Source organism: Chelmon rostratus, chromosome 2 (assembly GCF_017976325.1).
Source record: "Chelmon rostratus isolate fCheRos1 chromosome 2, fCheRos1.pri, whole genome shotgun sequence".
Lineage (NCBI taxonomy): Eukaryota > Metazoa > Chordata > Actinopteri > Chaetodontiformes > Chaetodontidae > Chelmon > Chelmon rostratus.
In genome coordinates this window covers 15,183,089-15,202,135 of record NC_055659.1, presented here as the reverse complement: position 1 = coordinate 15,202,135, position 19,047 = coordinate 15,183,089, and the positions used below count along the sequence as shown (strand labels likewise).

The window sequence follows — 19,047 nt, the reverse complement described above, 5'->3', positions numbered from 1 at the left end:
TTAGTCTTATATTCATGAAACAAGATTTCATTTGCATTTGGTCCAAAGGAGAAGGTTGAATGTCTTCTATCTCATTTATAGTAAAACATGATGAGTGTGAGATGTTTACACACACCGCCGTGTGTGACTTTATGCATATAACCGGTGGTCACATATACTGATCACAAGAAACAGCACTGTGGGTCTGGGAGTAATTTCAAATACCAATTTTTCACTGAATGTGGTTAAAAACAAGTTTTAAAAAACAAATCTTTTGCCAGATCCTATGCAGGTTTTTCCAAACTGTTGGGACAATAACTCCTGCAACTCTAAACTACTCTGATCCCATTGCACTCACCCTCTCATGACTTTCCCTTCTGTGTTTTTGAATTCTTCACTCCATGTGATGGCTACACTGACATGCATTGACAACATGCCGGTGTATTTAATAGATAAAAAGGCAGATTATATTTAAGCAGATACAATGAAATGTCTATGAGGCGGAAATATCCCTCAGAGCAAAATAGGTGATTTTAAAATATGCCCCAAACTTGCTGGGTGCACCCAAACCTGGCAAAAGTCCAATATTTTCTCTTCAGATTTCATACAAGAATAAAGCTCCCATTACATTTCTTATGTTCTGGAATACAGTAACGCAGGAGTTGTTTTTAAAGGACACTGTAATACAGGTTTAAGACAAACGTCTGCGCCGTCGCACAAAGGGGAACAAGTTGGTTACTAAGTAATCAAACATATTTACTCAGGCGCTGTATTTAAATCCAACTTTGAGATAGTGCTTCTTGAAATTTCCATTATATTTCAGATCAAATTACTGTATGCTATACTACGTTGTATTCCCCTGATAACTGCAGTACTCTTTCTTTACAGGCTTTTAAAGTAAGAGCTAATAAAATACAATGTATTATACTTCCTAACACAAGAAGTAATTACAACACATGGGCCAGGTTTACAGTTCATATACCTTTAAGCTGTCATTTGACACATTGACAGGGACTATTCTTACTGTCCTTCACACTGAGTACTTTTACTTTGAATATTTAAATTTATATTAGCTTAATACTAGGTTTAATGCTTCTAACCCTTCTAACCCTGCTTTATGGGTCACATGCGGAAACCTAATTAGGCTATATAAACAAGTTAGGTTACTGCATTTCACAGGAAATTATTGCATGTTTTACCACACAATAATGACACCATTTTCAACGCAGACTAAGACTTGACTTGCAAAACGAGAGCTCATAAAATATGATATATTACACTACTTCTCAACATTTCAAGGAATTATTACACATAACATGAGGCAAAGTAATAAAACCTGGGTCAGGTTTTACTACTTTACCTTAGCACCACTTTGACAGTGAGTAGTTTTACTTTCAAAATTTACTTGTACTGTTCCAAGATGGAAAGTCTAATTAGGCTACCGTATCAGGCTCGGTAGGAAGTAATGGAAGACAAAATTATAGTGTAGTTTAATGCAAAATAGCTGCACTATTTTCTTTGCAGATTAAGATTTGAACTGTGAGACAAGTGCTCATAAAATGTGATGCATTACCTTCCCAAGAAGTAATTACACATACCCGCACCTGGACCAGGTTTACTTGAACTTGTCATTCACCACTTTGACAGGGACCATCCTTCACAGTGAGCACTTTAAATTTCACATAGGCTATAACATGTTAGATAGAAATAACTAAACGTGTTTGTGGAAGTACTGTTTTTATGTAGTCCACAGTTTTCACATGCTGGTGCGTTACTGGAGCATGCACATTTTTTACTGAACTGCTCTTGAGATGAAATGGGAGTAGGCTACGTGTCACAGCATTATACTCCTTCCACAAATTATCCGAGTTAACATTTCCAAACGGTTCTGGTTTAGTTTAGCAACCTTTAAAGAACGTAGAACGTAAGAATGAAAAAAACGTATTTAAAGCAGAAGTATTATGGTTCTAGGAATGTTCCATCTAAGAAGGTTGTTCATGAAAAAAGCACACAGAGTGAAATCTCAAAAAGCTGTGCAGCTGCGAGTGCCTTTCTCACAATCTTGCCCGTTCAGTTCATTTATAGGTAATTACTGAAAAGTCCTGCTGTCATAACAGATGCACCTTTAAGAAATTTTCACATGATCAACTTTATACTTTGCTACATCTTTACAAAATGTTTGCTTCTCTAGTTCATGAGCAGAGCTAGTTACCGTTTGTTATTGTTGGCTAACGTTAGCGTCATCGTCCAATAGCGATGTTACGCTAACATCAGCTACCTTTTTTGATCTTAAATCAACTCAGTCAGTTAATGTTAATGTCTAAGTTTTTGTCTATATGTCTGATATGCTGAACAATAAAGCTGATGTTTTGGAACAGTAACGCTAAGCAACAGGCTAGCTAAACTAATGGCTATCTTAAATGACTTAAGTGCTAACATGTTGCTATGATTAGCTATTGATAACTGATAATGTCAACAATTTTGGTCATCAGTGGCTAACTTTAGCACAGTCACAGAGGCAGTTATAGAGGTAAGTAAACAGTTTAAGGTCTCCCAATAAGATACCTGCCTTTTTTGGCCAGTTTTGACAACTCCAACTTTTATTACATAGTATCTCACCTGGGACATGCTGGCTGTACACAAGCCAAGTATTAATGAAACAAATAAAAAAGATTTATCTGTTAAATTTCATGCTTGAACACTAATTCAAGCTGCAATAAAAGTGTTCATTGGAGATGGTGTGGACATGCAGTTCTTACCTAAAGAAAAGGAGAATGAACAGCCTTCTTTTATCGTAATGGATGGCATGCACACATATGATTTGTTTTCATGTCAGTCAACCAGCACCAAATGCCTGCTATTTACTACTGTTGCTTGGAGATGTGGTCATGATGTTGGAGTCCTAATAATGTAGTAATATCATTATACACAGAGCTGTCCCTGTGTCCACTGATCGCTCTGTGTCCCTCTGCACAGACTGTGTAGTGACACCAGTCTATGAGATAAACAGGACAGAGGAGAACATTCCCAGAGCCATCCAGTCTGCGGCTTTATTATTTAGTATAGTGCTTTAATTGCTTTAATTCTGGTAAAATGAAAACTTCATGTGGTTAAAGTCACATTTGAGGTAGGAAGTAGCCTAGTTACAGTTTTGACATACTTACTGCTAAACAGCTGTGCTATTTTCTATGCAGATTAAGATTTGACTTGCAAAATAACAACCAATAAAACTACATAAGACGTCCTTATAAAACGACATCATGCTCCATAAATAATTACAAATAACACCACTTGAGCGAGGACCTTTATGGTGAGCACTTTTACTTTTAATCCTTAAATGCATTTTACAATCAAGTTTGTTTACATTTAATTTGGTCCAAAAAATATTTTAATTTGAGGTATTTGGGTGCTGCGCCTCTTTCAGAAAATATTTGAAAATACTGTAAACACCGCAGTAATGTCAACACTTGTTCTTTTAGGGGACGATGACAAATGATCTCCGCCCAGTAGAAGTCACAATGTAGGAAAATTAGCACCAGGCAGCAACCTGATAATAAAAATCACAATCAAAAGCGTGCATGCGAATTTGCGGAAATCCCTAAGTTGCAGAAACGTTACGGCAGTTGTACTCATAGCAGCAAAATGTCCGGTATGAAATAACAAAAGCGGGGTTTTTACCGTCTCTTACAGAAACAGTAATCCGTCCCACCGCGCGTCTTATCGGGCAGTGTGGCGTGCTGTTATGTCGGTGCTTACACACCCGTGTGTCAGGCAGGCAGGCAGGCAGGCTGGGGCTCGGCTGCACACCACTGTTGATGATATGTGCTGTCAGCTGAGCGGAGAGAACAGCCTGCTGCGGTACAGGCTGTTCCCGGCCTGGCTCGGCACGGAACGGGTTACAGGTCAGGGTGTCTATTGGAACACAGTGTTCTCATCAGCAGTGGCAGCGGTACAGCTACAGTACAGCCGGAACATTGTGTTACTTTGTGGCTGCTTTCCAAGACCTGCCCCTTAATTTTACACTAAGCGCCCTCCCACATCACTCGCTCTCTCTCTCTCTCCTTTTCCCCTCTGTGCCTCTGCCTCTCTCCCTCACCACTGTCATTTTCAAGTCCAGGATCCATGTGGCTACTTCACCGGCACGTTTATCGCCGCTAGAGGGGAAAAGCAGCGCTACATAGTAACCGCATGGGCAGAACATTTAGTTCCCTGGACGTGAGATGAGAAGGGTGGCCTTGAATCAGGAGGACCAGACGCTGGTAAAATCTGCCGAGTGAAAATCCAGCGGGTCGCCGGCCGTTTCTGGGAAGACAGTTCAACCAAAAAAAAAAAAAGAAAGAAAGAAAGAAAAGAAAAGAAAGAAAGAAAAAAAAGGAGCGCAAGGAAATGTGAGTCTTTGAATGTATTCCCTCTATTTTGCAGCTGAAAGACTTAATTAAGGAGTTAATTAAGACATAATGTTTACCGGCTTTCTAGCGCTTTCTGATCACGCCTGGCTGAGTTAAAGGGGCACTTGTTATTCATCAGAAAGGTTTACCTTTTCTCCAGAGGATAAAAAAAAAACAAACAAAAAAAAAAACAGCCTGATGAAGCCCCTTATAATCATAAAAAAAGGAGATAACAAAAAGGAGAAGAGGACGTGCAGATGAGGGTGTCTCAGAGATGTTCTAGGATGGATGTTGAATTTGCCACACGTGCTGGGGCGTTTGAGGTTACAGCTGTAAGTGCTCTGGAAAATAAGGGCTGATAAGACTCCGTGTGTGTTTGTAGGCCAGTGTGTGTGTGTATGTGTGAATGTGGCAGTTGGCTGTGGTTCCCAGTGGACTCAGACGAGGACAACAGTTTACATCCAGAATCCCTTCAGGCTTAGGTGTATCTTCATAAATTACAGGTTGTCTAACCCCGTTTCCGAGAATTAGGAACATCAGCTCCATCTCATTCTGTGCTGATTCATATTCATTTTGGACCAGGTTGTGTATTGCAGGTCATAGCCCCCCTGAGCAACTTCAGGTGTTTAGATTTAGACGAAGAGGGGGGACAGACACAGAGTTGGCCTGCTGACATGAACACAGGTTGAGACAAAGTCTCCAGACCTCACTCTGGAGACATTCAATGAAGATAAATAACTTTTTGCCATTGCCTTATATAAAATTTCCCATTCAAAGTGCACAGGCCATCTGTGCCACTGGAGCAGCGAAGTGATGTCCGTAAATCCAACTTTACGAGCTTCATTTTAAACTCCCTGTCAGGTTACAGAAGACAGGTCAGACTGCTTCAGGGTGTCATTGTGTGACTCTGTCGTGTGCTCACGCGTTCATATATGAATCAGCAGCAGAGGACGGATATGAGACAGAATATATACATACGCTGTGTGCGTCTGTGGATGTGGTCTTTGCCTCATTGTCTTCTGTTCCTGCATTCCTCTGCAGGGTATCTGAGTTTAGCCTACATGCCATTTTATCAGCATCCTAACTATTTGCAGTTGGTTCAGCATTTCATGAAAATAACCTTTTTCCTGCAAGAAAAGCTAAAAGTTAAATGATAACATTGTTGGAATGAATAACTTTCAATTATGTGAAAGCAACGATGACGGGACATCACTGTTTCTATTAGCTGAAAGTCAGATCTCTTGTGAATGTAAATTTAAGTCAATTTTAACAATGAAAATGTGCTTATTTTCATGAAAAAATGGAAGCTGGATTGTACGTGAGGGGGTCTCAGATTGGTGAGCACCATCAGGCTTTGCCAGCGGGGGACTGTGAATAGAAGGAACATTGTGTTCAGACACACAAACACTCACACACTCACACACATGCACACACACACACACACACACATACACACGCACACAATCTCACGTACATACAATGAGGTACATCTAAAATGAAATCCATGAAATTGAAAAAGATACAGGACAAGGTGTTGCTACAGAGGATACGGACATTTTGTGCTGCGCTTGTGTTGCAGAGTTCAGTAAATGAACACTTGATCTGTGAGAGTGATGCAAAATTGAAGAAGCAGAATAAATTGTGCAGATATCAGAGGGACAGATCTTTATGGTTTTTTCCCTCTGGGTCGAGGCACATGGGTGGTGCCATGACTCGAGCTCTCCCTGTTCCTAAGATCTTTCTCCCACTCAGAAAATGAGTTCAAATCTACCTCTTGATCAATACCCAGTGCAGCGAGCTTATTGCCGGGTTGGTGCATCCCAGGCCAAGCTCTGTTGCTTCATTTTCATACAGGCTAAGAACTTCGTCACCGTGGCAGGATATCCAAATATTTGCACATGGTCATCAACAGCGTCTGGGATGTCCTGAAAGTGAGGACTGGACAGCTCGTGGAAAAATGTAGAAAAGTGATGCAGAGAGCTTGGAAACAAATTGCCCTTGAGCAAAGTTTATAGCCTTAAAGCGTCTCTGTGGAAATATTAGAGTGCCGCCTGATCAGCAAGCTGCACAACCCGACCCTTGTTTTACTCTCTTGAGGCTTTGCGGTAAAGATGAGCTTGACGTTACTCAGACTGACAAATTAAATCTGATTTATTACCTAAACTTGTGCAGGGAGCTCCAGTGATGGGTGAGAGCTACAATAAGGCGTGAAAGATTTTTCAGGCAAAAAAGTGACTGCGATATCAGAGAGATAATCTCTTATGTTTATTGATGTAGTTACACAGATGACACAAACAAACACAAAGTGCAGCCTTTATATAAACCTCTTTCCACTGGTGGCTCACCAGCATGCAACCAAATATTTAAGACATAACTTGCATCATCTTTTGCTTGCAATATATTAAATTTAAAATAAAGCTGTCTTCTTACCTTTATTAACACTTGGCTAGTTCGCAAAACATGCACACATCTTCCAAACTGTAGGACAATTTCTGCCCCAGAAGACTTACAACACTGCACAATTCTCCCTTTAAATTTCCTTTAACTTTATTAATTTGAAAAAAAGTTCAAAATGTCAAGCCCAAATTGACATTATTCCTCTGTACCTGATGGAGGGCCAATTTGGGCTCCAAACATTGTACAGATTCTAAATATCCTTTTCAGGGGCGCATTCCTCAGTGCTGCAAGTCTTGCGAGAAGCAGAAAACACCTCATGTGTATTTTCTCATCGCAGACGTTACATTTTCATTTGCAGTCGTCTCTTCACAGCCCCGGACAAAAGTCCTCGCATTAGTAACATCCCAGCACCGTCTCAGAACAGCTGATGCTGTTCGAGCAAGTGTTAACATCTCAGCTGCTGCATGTGATAATAATCGCCAAATAGCGTTTGCCAAGATGCTTAACATAGCTAACTAGCTTTCTCATTGTCTTCGAACAATGTCAAGATTATTCTGCCAGGGCGGACTGAAAGAAATGCCTTCAGCCATGCGTACCGAGGTAGTAACAATGCTTGTCGACATTCATTGCTCCTGTGATGACAGAGGCAACATTTAGCAGCTGTAACACCAACAGATCATTACAGTTTTATGGCTCTGGCAAAGCTGCATGGTGTCTGTTTTTGCTACATGGAGGTGTGAGACAGCAGCATCTGCCTGTCTGTCTGTCTGTCTGTCTCTCTCTGTGTGTGTGTGTGTGTGTGTATTGGCATCAAATGTCTGGCCTGATCCATCGATTCACCTCTGTGCAACAGCTGTTTTATCATGGCATTGTTTTGAAGAAAGAGAAAGGGAATGATTTAGTTTGGTAATATTTCTGTGAGGAAGCTGGTTTATTGCTAGTAAATAGAAAAAATGCTTTTGACAGAACACTCATCAATCAGGTGACGATATACTTCACCGTATGTGGGATGAATTGGTGCCATCAAATAAAAGACAATCTTCAGAAGGGATCAGTGGCTATGGCGGTCATGCAAGTACAGCTCAAATACTGTTTAAAATAGCATATTAGTTAACAGTAACGCAGCCTGAATGAGCCAAAAGTGACAACATTTGAGCTGTATCACAACATCACTCGTGAAAAATCAGACGATATGTGGCCACATATTCTGATAACATATCTGTGTGTTACCGCTGAGTTGAGGAGTCGTGATCAAATTCAAGATTCTTACCTGCCTCATCACAAACACTCAGGGAGATTACACGACTGTAATTGTGGTGGTGCAGCTTTATCAGTCGGTGAGCGCAGTCGAGCCCACATGAGGCAGAAGATTGAAACACTCATTCCGAAATTAACAGTGAAAATACCTAAATCAGGTCCCGCCGTGCTGCAGCTTGATGTGGAGGTTATTTATAGATTGACAAAGAGCACAAAGGGCCATAAACTAATAGCCCGGAACGTACTGTACTTTGGTGAGTGCGACTCGTGTTACAAAATAAAACGACTGAAGTGAGCAACACGCTGCTGCCTTCAACATATTTATAGTCATGTAACTACTTCATCTGCGGCGGATCAGACAAGGTGTGGTACAGTTAAGTGATATCACAACTGCAGTGCAAAGCAATGCTCCTCGCACAGCTGGCATAAATGTCCGTGTGGCTTTTGCAGTAAAACTGTAAATACATCTGCAGTACGGTACATGGATTTAAAACGTGTGGCTTTAAATAGCTCCGAGTTATATAATGTGGAGGGAAAAAGTTAAGTTTACAAGGTGGAATATGGAGATCGTGCATTGATATTTTTGTCAGACATTGTGATTTTCCAGTCCAGCTCCTCAAATTATATTTCTGCTGTGCCGTTGTCCTTGCTGCAAGTTTGTCCCGGAGTGAAAACATGAGACACGAGGATATGTTATTTATGGTGCTCAGATTGCTAACACGTAGGCTTGTGTGGTCACCGTTTCTACAGTGTTCCTGTGTGATGCCCACACGCAGAAATGACCACTGATCAGGATCTGCCTATGGACGGCCAGTCAGCCACAGCCGCGTTCGATGCAAAGGGCATTGATGTAACGCCGAATAAAGACCAAGGAGTTATCAAGGTATTCATTATGATTTAAAGGTTTTATAATCGGCCTTCAGGCACGAGTCAGACTCACTGTTCCAACATAGTGGTAGTCATGATTTTTGTCTGCTCTGTCCAGATCTCAGAGCTTCGGCCTCCCCTGTGTTCTCTGTCAGTCAATCGTGAAGCCTTTCTTTCCTGTCTGCAGGTTGTGAGGTGTCAGGGGATAGATGGAGACCAGCCAATGATTGGGGACAGAGTGACTGTCCACTACACTGGGAAGCTGCTCAACGGGAAGAAGTTTGACTGCAGTCGAGATCGCAAAGAACCTTTTTGCTTCAATGTGGGAAAGGGTAGGAGACTTTATGCATTGCTGTCAAACATGATGGCGCCTCAGTGTTGACTTCAATACTTTGGAAAATAGATTTAATAGCTTTTTCGCCGAGGGTTAGACGAGATGATCGATGTCTCTCTCATGTCTTTTTAATATGATTACATAGTCAGGAGACAGTTAGCTTAGCATAGCATTAAGCTTGGAACCATAGGAAAACAGCTAGCCTGGCTCTGTCCAAAGACAACAAAATCCACCTACTGGCATATCTAAGGCTCACTAATTAACACATTATGCCTTGTTTGTTTAATTCACACAGCAAACCACGTGTAAAAACAACAAGTTGTGGTTTTACAGGGCGATTATGTGGTTATGTGCCGGACTATTTCTTGGCAGGGTGCAGTAACTTCCTGGAATCGCTGCCGCTTGCTCAGAACTCCCTTGTAAAACCGCAGCTTGTCATTCTTACATCATTACTTTTCAACAGATTAAAAAAAGACGACATAACATGTAATTTAATGAGGTTTAGAGGTGCTGGTGTCAGACTAGCTGTTTCCGTTCCCATTCTTTATGCTAAGCTAGCTGTCATCCGTTACAGATATGACAGATGTGACAGTCTTCGCATCTAACTCTGAACAAAAAAGTGAAACCTGAAAAAAAGTTCCTATTACTTTATATTTATATGGTCATATTTACTTATACATAACAGATAGATTACATATTCGTTGAGTCATTTTATAAACCAGTAACATCACTTCTATTGTTTTTTTTGGTTTTTTTTTTTTAAATTGGCTTCATCCACTCACAGGACAAGTCCTGAAGGCCTGGGATGTCGGTGTGTTGTCCATGCAGAGAGGAGAGGTTTGCACGTTACTGTGTAAACCAGAGTATGCTTATGGAATCGCTGGTAATCCCAACAAAATTCCTCCCAGCTCTTCAGTAGTGTTTGAGGTAGGTGTGACACGTAAGCACCGCCGTATGTGCCGTGCATTAATACCACACCACACCGAGGGACCCTGATAATTTAGGAGCGTGTGTCAGTCTCTGCAGATGGAGCTCTCTGGTCATAAAATTAGCTGGTTTGTCTATATTAATCCCCTCTCAGTCCAACAGCCAGAGCAGCTCAGCTGCAACTCTTACCAGTTTTTGTTGGAGCTCAGTAGGGATACGAGTCAGGCTTTCTCTGCCCTCTATAATCAATGGTAATTTTAATTCAGTGCTGAGAAAAATCAAAAGAGATTTTGCCAACTACTCTGCTGTACAAGTTACCCCCTGTGGACACATCTGAGTCACAAAAATTAATATTCTACCCCCCATAATTTGACTTTTGTCAACACTCCCTCTGTATCATTGCCAACAATAATAAAACTGTGTCAGATGTCACCAAGTGTCATATAATGAGGTGTTCAGTGTGAACCTCTTACGTGACAGCTCAGTATGTGCTGCACAGGCAGGCATATTCAGGTTGCTCATTTACCTTTGAACAGAGGCAATGAATTTTGAGGAACTCTTTAAGCCCCGTTATTTAGCACTTACAAACAGCATATACAAATTGAATAAATGACGTATAAGAAACTGTATTGCATTTGTGAGCAGGTCTAAGTGTTAATTAATGTGTTTGTGCACGTGGGCACGCATAAGTTCAGGCTGTTGCTTAAACCTTAATGAGTCACAATATAGTAAAACACAGCAGTAATAATATCAAATGTCTTCATAGGAGAAGTTATACCGAAGACTATACTTAAGAGTATCTTCACATCTGTGTATAACTGCATTACAGTGTGCTACAAACCATTTATTACATGTTTTTATGCTGCTTATAAATGATAAAATTCTGCTGCTAAATTTTGTTTAAACCCCACAACTTTATTTCAAATTGTAGTGGAGACGTTGATGTGCTAAATATGACTGAATTGTGGGCAGCTATAGAAAACACAAAGTCTTGGGTTTTGATATGTTACTCAGCATAAGCATCATGTATTTCATCAATATTTACAGATATACTACACATTGTAAGACAGATTTTAGCTGATCATGTGTTTGTCTTGTTGCTTTCACAGTCTACCTGTTCTGTATCTGTAGAAGTCCTTATTCTCTTCTTTTTTGTATTTCCCTGACTTGCGTGTTGACTCCTACTTGCTTTTCGTTATGTATTTGTTTTTCTCCTCCTACACCAACACCACGTTAGGCAGAGCTGTAATTTCGTGTGCTGCTTTATATCACAGTTTGTGCAGTATAATGATTCGACAAATGTTTGCAACAAAACAGATGGAGCTGCTTAAGTTTGAAGGAGAGATGCTTACAGACGATGGCGGCATCTTAAGAAGGATAAAGGTCAAAGGGGACGGCTATAACAACCCCAACGATGGAGCAAGTGTTGACGGTAAACGCTTCTTATCTTCACGGTTGATTATTGATATCGTGCCCGTCTGCCAGATAACCAGCCCATTGAACGCTTACATCAGAGGCTGACGTGTGTCATGATTTATTCCCCACAGTGCACCTGAAAGGAAGCTGTGGTGGCAGACTGTTTGACTGCAGGGATGTCAGCTTTATTGTGGGTGAGGCTGAAGATAAGGGTGTTCCCCTTGGAGTGGACCGAGCCATGGACAAGATGCAGAAAGGAGAGTGCTGCATACTTTACTTAAAACCAAAGTAAGTTGCTGACAAAACCTGAAAATGTGATCCCTGTCCCTGCAGTCACAGGGAGCCGGTCTTTATGTGGGATTGCTCTGGTAATTATCTCCGCTGTGGTCCCTCATTACACCAGTTAAGCCAAAATACAGTTATGCATTTTGTATGTGATGTAGGATTTCTGCAGGATGATGATTATATTCATTTTGCTGTTTTAATACACACTCTTTCATCTCTCCTTCTTTGTCTGATATGGGTTTTTTGAGCTGTGGTGCTATAATCAGAAAAATCCCTGAATTTACAAACATCCAGTATTTCAGCACAATCAGCTTTATACATACGCATACAAGGAAAGTGTATGGTTATGAACAGTATAAGCATGCATACATGTATGTATATTCAATATATACGGCATGCATGATTTATATCTGACAGTTATATCTACATGTCAAAGCACAGTGTGGATTTTAAACTGTAAACATGTAATATATAATTTGACGGGATGTTGGTGTTATGGGGTTATCAACACTATGATTTTACTGTTCATTGTTGTGTGGAACCTCTTGGGTCAATGCTACTTTTTGTAGTATAGATTTTGTACTTACATGAGTGTGCTTAGAATAACCCCTTAATGCTAATGATTCACAATAACTCTCATATTGTTTTGAGTGTTAATGAGTGAGTGTGGAAAGCAGTCGCTGGCAGTAATCTGAGTGCTAATGAAAGGCTAACATTTGCCTGATATAGTGTGCTTATGGTACTGATATTGGTTTATACTGTATTGGTTAAAAAACTTAATGTGCAGTACTTTTAATGTCTCAACTGTCAGGATGTATAAAGTTTAAACTCCAGCAATCTCTTGATACATAGAGCTTGAAGAGTGACTGAGAAGTCAGTCATCCAAGGTGAATTAAAAAAAATCTTCTTCTTATTATTATTATTATCATTTGATCTTGCAGAAAGCATTCACTCATTTGCTGCCCTTTGTGAACTTAATTCACCTCTCTCTATTCTCGAAAAACAAAAAATACTGCACAGCCCAAACCACATCATGTGGTTCCCCTAAAAGTAATAATAAAAAAAGAACATAAAGAAAACTGATAGAAATAAGGAGGAATTATAAAGATAAACAGAACACATTGTACTGCCCAAACCACATCATATCGCTGCCTTAACCCCCCCCCCCCCCCCCCATTATCCCCTCAGGCAAAGCAATACAAAGTGCTGGTGTTAAGTACCAGGAATTTATTGCACACTAACAATTTATACTGAGAGTTCATGCCAGCCAGTAGTCAACAAGCACGAAGGCAAATCTGAGAGAAGAGAATAAAGACATGCAGACAAAAACAAAGAGAGAATCCTATATTCATAATGCCTCTTCAACTTAAATCTCACAATTTAGGAGCCAGAACTATCCGAGTTGGTCCCTTTAAATACACTGTGCTATATTTCCTGAGATGCTTCTTATCTTTTTGGCAATGTGTACGTACATTTGTTTTGCGTGCTTATAGATGTTTTTATCCAGTTTAGCGCTTTCAGCCTCTCACACTCTGTTTTAATCCTTAGAGTGTGGATTCATAACAAACGGGTTACAAAGGGAAACATGTTGAAACCAACCATTCGATTGTGTGATGCGCCTTTTCCCGAAAAATCCTCACCAGCCTACCTTCTCATTAGCGGTTTATTAGAGTTTTCCGTTTACATCATGGCATTTTGAGCAAGCGTTTGGAATATTCCAATAAAATGGATTGATTTTGACAGGTGTAACAAGCGGGGAATTTACACCAGAGTCAGGCTTTAAATAGGAATAGATGTGATTTCCCACACTGAACTTTGAGTTGACAACTGATCCCATTTTTGTACCCAGTTTGGCTGCTTGATTTGTAGAAGCAGGCTGTTCAATAAAGGTTTTAACAGGTATTTTTTTTCATCAACAGGCTCATGCTCTGTCATTTTTGTTTTTTCCATAGGTATGGCTTTGGAAGCGAAGGTAAACCGGAGCACAAAATTGGACCAGACAAAGACATCACATACGAAGTTACCCTCAAAGACTTTAAAAGGGTGAGCCCGGCTTTCTTCTTTTTATATCTGGAGAAATAAACAGAGCGGTTATGAGTGTGGTTTTGGATCGTTTTTCCGTTTAAGACAAACAAATTCAAACACAGTTTAGGCAAAGTTCAACAAGTCCTGCATAGCTCTGCAGAAGCTTTCAGCTGAAACAGTAAAACCAGTGTTTACTCACTTTCTGTGACGTTAACTGTGACTCCACCAGGCTAAAGAATCCTGGGAAATGGACTTGAATGAAAAGCTGGATTTGGCTGTTGGAGTTAAGCGTAAAGGGAATCAGTATTTTAAGGTACAGTCCCCATGCTGATCTTTTATCTGACCAAATGATCATTCCTAATTTTAACATGGTCATAAAATGGTATCATCTTCGTGTATTAGGCAGGGCGGCACTGCCAGGCAGTCATCCAGTACCAGCGCATCGTTTCCTGGCTAGAAATGGAGTGTGGCTCTGACAGAGAGCAGCAGAAGAGGATACAGGACTTTATTCTGACGTCACACCTCAATTTAGCGTTGTGTTTCCTGCGGATAAAAGAGTTCTCACAAGTGGTGGAGAACTGCAACAAGGTTAGCCGATGATTTAAACACCATTCAGCTCCCGTACGCTGTCTCTGGCTGCTGATGTGCTGGATATTTTCTCAACTATTCACTGTGTGTGTGTGTGTAAGGTGATCGAGCTCGACGAGAGCAATGAGAAGGCTCTGTATCGTCGTGGGGAGGCTCGTCTCCTCCGTAACGAGTTCAGCCTGGCCTTGGCAGACTTTCAGCGAGTGCTGCAGGTCAACCCCTCAAATCGAGCAGCTCGCGCTCAGATCTCCATCTGCCTGAGCAAGATTAAGGAACATCACGAGCAGGACAAGAAGACCTACGCCAACATGTTCCAGAAATTTGCAGAACGGGATTCCGAGGTCTGTAAACTCACTGTTCCTGGCTGAACGTAGACAAACAGTCGGCCTGGTGCGTTTGTCTTCGCTTTCCCTTTTTCTTTTCTTTAACTAAGTGAATTAAATATTTACAGTAATTTTGAGGTGGAAGAAACAGTTACAACTCTAAAAGTGAAATCAAATGGAATAACACTTTGATCTCAGCACACACACACACACACACACACACACACACACAGAACTAATGCTGTCAGTTAATGCAATGTTGCAAACTTCTTTACAAAGCAAAAACTCAGTTTAAACAAATCAACACCACAAAAACTGATGCCTTCTTCTCACTTTCCACCGATGCCACGACTCAGGCCCATTTCATTCATTTATCCTTCAAAGTTAAATTTAAAGAACAAATCGTTGAGGGACTAGATTTCACAATTATTGAATTTCACTTGTATTTCAGCTCTGGAAATTACACTGGAGACTTTTGAGGCACATCTGTCTCCCATTCAAATTATTTCACCTGGCTGGGGGACTTGGGTCCAGTAATGGTCAGCCATTTTGTAGATCACAGTTAGAATTATTGATACAATTAATGGAGAGTCATCCCACCACGACCAGCCAAATGACCTGGAAAATTTTCTCTTGTGTTGATGACTTCATTCAAATATATGATATTTATATGGCTGATTAATATAAATTCTTTTAAAGGCTTAAGTTACATTTTGACTGTAAATCGTGCTTTTGTGTCGTCCTCCTGTCTATTATTGTGGCTTCTTCAGTGTTATGCTGCCCTCTAGTGTTCACTTGTGGATATGTTGATTCTTAACTTAATGTAGGCTGTTAAAAGAAAAGAACATTTCTCAAGACAAAATGTAAACAACATTTAAGTATAAACAACAAATCTAAACTTTCTAATTTCTTACGGTTTTGATTTCTACTCAACACTGTATTATTCAGGGGTCTATGATTTTTTTTCCTTTTCATTAATTTTGACTGCTGGAGTCACTTTTGCTTCATCTCTCCTCAACAGACTGGGAAGACTAGGAGGAGGCGGGACGAGAGCGCGAGGAGCGGCATGAACGGTGAAATGGGCATTAAGCGGCGGCGGAGGAGTCAGGACTGTCCGTCGTAACAGTGACATTTGAAAGGGAGAAAAAGAATGGCATGCCTCTCTTTGCTTTCCAAGCCCTGGGAGCAGAGACGGGAACAAAGTCGCATAAAGGCCTCTAATCCAAACCTCTTCATCCCAAAATCCAACGTTACCATTCCTGCATATAAAGCAGAGAGCTAGCAGGGACGTTTGCAAGCCAAACAGCATTTTCCCCGTCACACGGACTGTGCGACTGCCAGGACGCACCTCCCAGCGGAGTTAGGACTGCACAATCAGTCAGACTGGTGAACGCTTCTAGCCCCCACTTTTATTTTGAAAAAAAAAAACAAAAAAAACAATCTAATTTATTTATTGAAAAACAAAGAGGATTCCGTTTGATTTGTAATTAGGCCGCTGTGGAGAGCTGATGTGTGCCCCCACAGTGTGTTTCTAATTCCAAAACTTTACTCTGACTTGCATTTGGTATTAAGCCTTTTCTCGGGCAGCTGCATGCATGTATCATGAGGTGTTTGGGATTCAGACTTGAAACCTTGCTTTTTTTTTATGTGCACTATGTACTTGGATAAGAAGTGTAAAAAAGCCCCGTTAGCTAAGTGGTATTTTAAACGAACACATGATCAGTTCTACTTTTCTGTGCGAGCGTGTCACAGTCTGCCTCTCTGTCGCTCCCTGCAGACACATTCCCAGCTCCTCAAACCACTGCCGTGCTCTTCCTGTCCTCCCGATGCTTTACCCCCTTCCCCCATCACCTGACTGCCCCACCCACCTGCTCACTTGTTCCCACTTCTCTCATCAGCCCTGAGGTGTGGCTAAATTGTGAAAACTATTAGCCTCTATGTCATTTCCTAAGCACTTTTCCTTGACCTCAATGGGAAACGTTTTGAAGTCAAGGAAATATGTGAGGGGAGGATTCAACCATGGTGCTAAGAGAATCCGACTGCACCTACGCTAAGCTACATAATTATGCAAAGGTGGATGTTATGGACATGGGTCTCACGTCGCGGCTTTACATTTTTAAATGTTGCAAGGATTTGTGATACCTCATTATCTCCTGTTCTTTCATGAAGGATGGTCCAGTCAGTGTACCCGACGCTTAAAGAGATAAGAAAGGAAGCATTGAAGCACTTTTCCTTAGCATTTACAGAATCCGACCAGCTCTCATCATGGCTGCCACTTAGACATATCAGGGTCATTTCACTCAATTAAGAGCCAAAAAAGACTATTCGACCACAACCATGCAGTAACCTGACCTTCGTCACCCACCTGCTCACCTAATCCTGCTTTCCTCATTCCTCCAGCTTTTTAACCCAACTCCTTCTCACTTCACCCCAGCTCCTTTATATTAACTGAACATCTACCTACCTGCCTGCTCGTCGCCCTGCCTGTCTGCCTGCCCACCTGTGACCCCTCAATAAAACCACTGAAATCCTCCTGCAGCCTCCTCAACTGTCTGCACTTGGGTCCTTCCCCCGTTGCCACTCTCTCTCTCTCACTGCTGTGACACAAGAGTAGGAACATCTGCATTCATTCACTTAGTGTTGGGGCAAAAAAGGAATGACAGAAATACTAAAATACTTCAAATCCAGGATCATGAAAAATGCGTTCTCCTCCAAACGTCAGTCAGCAGAGACCTGAGGCAGAGAGTAGAATGTGAAGAAAGCACAAAGTACAGACGCTATATTAAACCAAAACATAGGTCTGTAATTCTGCTGTTCTGGCAAATTCACTATTTACTGTACTTGGTTATTGCCAGTAACAGCTGAATTAATCAGGATTAATTTTTTAAGCTACTACCTTTAAAGCCAAATCATCACTTCTTTTTTAAAGCCTAACAGAACCCAAACAGTGGTCCAGAGATATTATTTCCCGAAATACAGTTCAAATTTAGCCCCTTTTTTGTGCAAAGATGAGGAATTGTTTTACTAAGATGGAAAAGGCCGCCGTCATGCACTAAAGTAATTTATTCATGAACAAAGTTTCTTCTTCTGTTGCACTCATGGTATGTTTTATCTGTCAGCTAATTGCATAAAATGCATGGCACAATCTTCAACACACATAAAATCTTCACTCAACAGGTGAGGACACGCAACATTACTTCTACTGACTGCCGTCAAACTGTCAAACTTCCCACAATAGGAGGTGTTTGACCATAACATCTGCCCAAGTTTGCATTTGATCGAGCAGACGCACTAGTATTGACTCTGTGAGTGCAAGTGGGCGAGGGACACGCAAACGGCAGTTAAGCTTTAAAGTCGTCAAAACCACAGTTTTCAGTCTTTTCACAAATTTCATGAGATTTTCAGCTCTGGTCATGTGACCATCTGCGTCATTTTATAATTGTGCAGTACTTTGCAAAACAGGCGTCTCTTCATTTCACTGCATCTATTTTTTCTTTTCTTTTTTGAATGTGTGAATGTCAGTAGATAGCGGACAATGATGCACTTTGGAGACTGTCAAGTCAACACTGTTATCTTTTCATGAAATGTCGGGATCTTGACAATGATCTTCATGTTTTATAAACATTGGTTGTTTCAGAATGAAAACCTTAGCTGTCTTAAATATTCGTGTAAAAAAAAATCAACAGTGTGTATGTGTGTGTGTTAATATATATTGTTGTATGTTAGCAAGGTTTTTAAACAGCTTATTGCTTAATGTTTTCAAGTACTGCTGGCTCGAGACATTCAAACATTTTGTACAGTTGAAAAGAGCATGAAGTACTTTTTCTAGAAATTTTAAATTGTGTTTAATATAATGAATATTTTTCCCCCACTGTCAACTACAGAAAGATTTCCAGGCCTCTAAGTGTCAAGGGATTCACAAGAAAAGCATGTCCAGAGGACAAAAAAAGAATGTCGAGGAACTATTTGGACAATTGTGACATAAACAAAAAGCAGCTGGTTAAACTGCAGCATGGTCGGTGTGAGATTGGCTCTATTAACTCAAGTGTTATGTCATACAAAATGTTTACATGTATTCAAAAGATTTTCACCATGAAAAGCAAAATGTGGTCAATGTTTTAAACTGGCATTTATGCAAAAGAAATATTTTCTGACAAAAAAAAACGATGTAAGGTACCTTTGTTCATGTCTTCTTTATATATTTTTTTATTTTTTTGCACTTTAAAAGCATTAAATAAATCCGAGTTGCATTTAAGGAAAG

General features: G+C 40.6%; 1 protein-coding gene and 1 long non-coding RNA gene across 3 annotated transcripts; one reads left to right on the top strand and one right to left on the bottom strand.

Moving 5' to 3' along the window:
* Window positions 1-205: 205 nt before the first annotated feature.
* Window positions 206-3,932, bottom strand: LOC121625178. The gene is made up of 2 exons (XR_006007892.1): window positions 3,658-3,932; window positions 206-3,526 (listed from the first exon to the last, which is right to left on the bottom strand). It is a non-coding gene; the product is annotated as an uncharacterized LOC121625178 (long non-coding RNA).
* Window positions 3,933-4,056: 124 nt separating this feature from the next.
* Window positions 4,057-19,041, top strand: fkbp5 (FKBP prolyl isomerase 5). 2 transcript variants are annotated; one of them, XM_041963202.1, is made up of 11 exons: window positions 4,057-4,367; window positions 8,772-8,904; window positions 9,076-9,220; window positions 10,007-10,149; window positions 11,467-11,581; window positions 11,697-11,853; window positions 13,803-13,893; window positions 14,105-14,188; window positions 14,278-14,463; window positions 14,565-14,804; window positions 15,808-16,247. In XM_041963202.1, exons 2-11 carry the CDS (start codon window positions 8,800-8,802, stop codon window positions 15,907-15,909), a joined length of 1,368 nt encoding a protein of 455 aa, XP_041819136.1. In that variant the 5' UTR covers window positions 4,057-4,367; window positions 8,772-8,799; the 3' UTR covers window positions 15,910-16,247. The 2 variants fall into 2 exon arrangements, with proteins under 2 accessions (XP_041819136.1, XP_041819143.1); XM_041963209.1 differs by lacking the exon at window positions 4,057-4,367 and having other exon boundaries at window positions 9,044-9,220; window positions 15,808-19,041.
* Window positions 19,042-19,047: the final 6 nt, after the last annotated feature.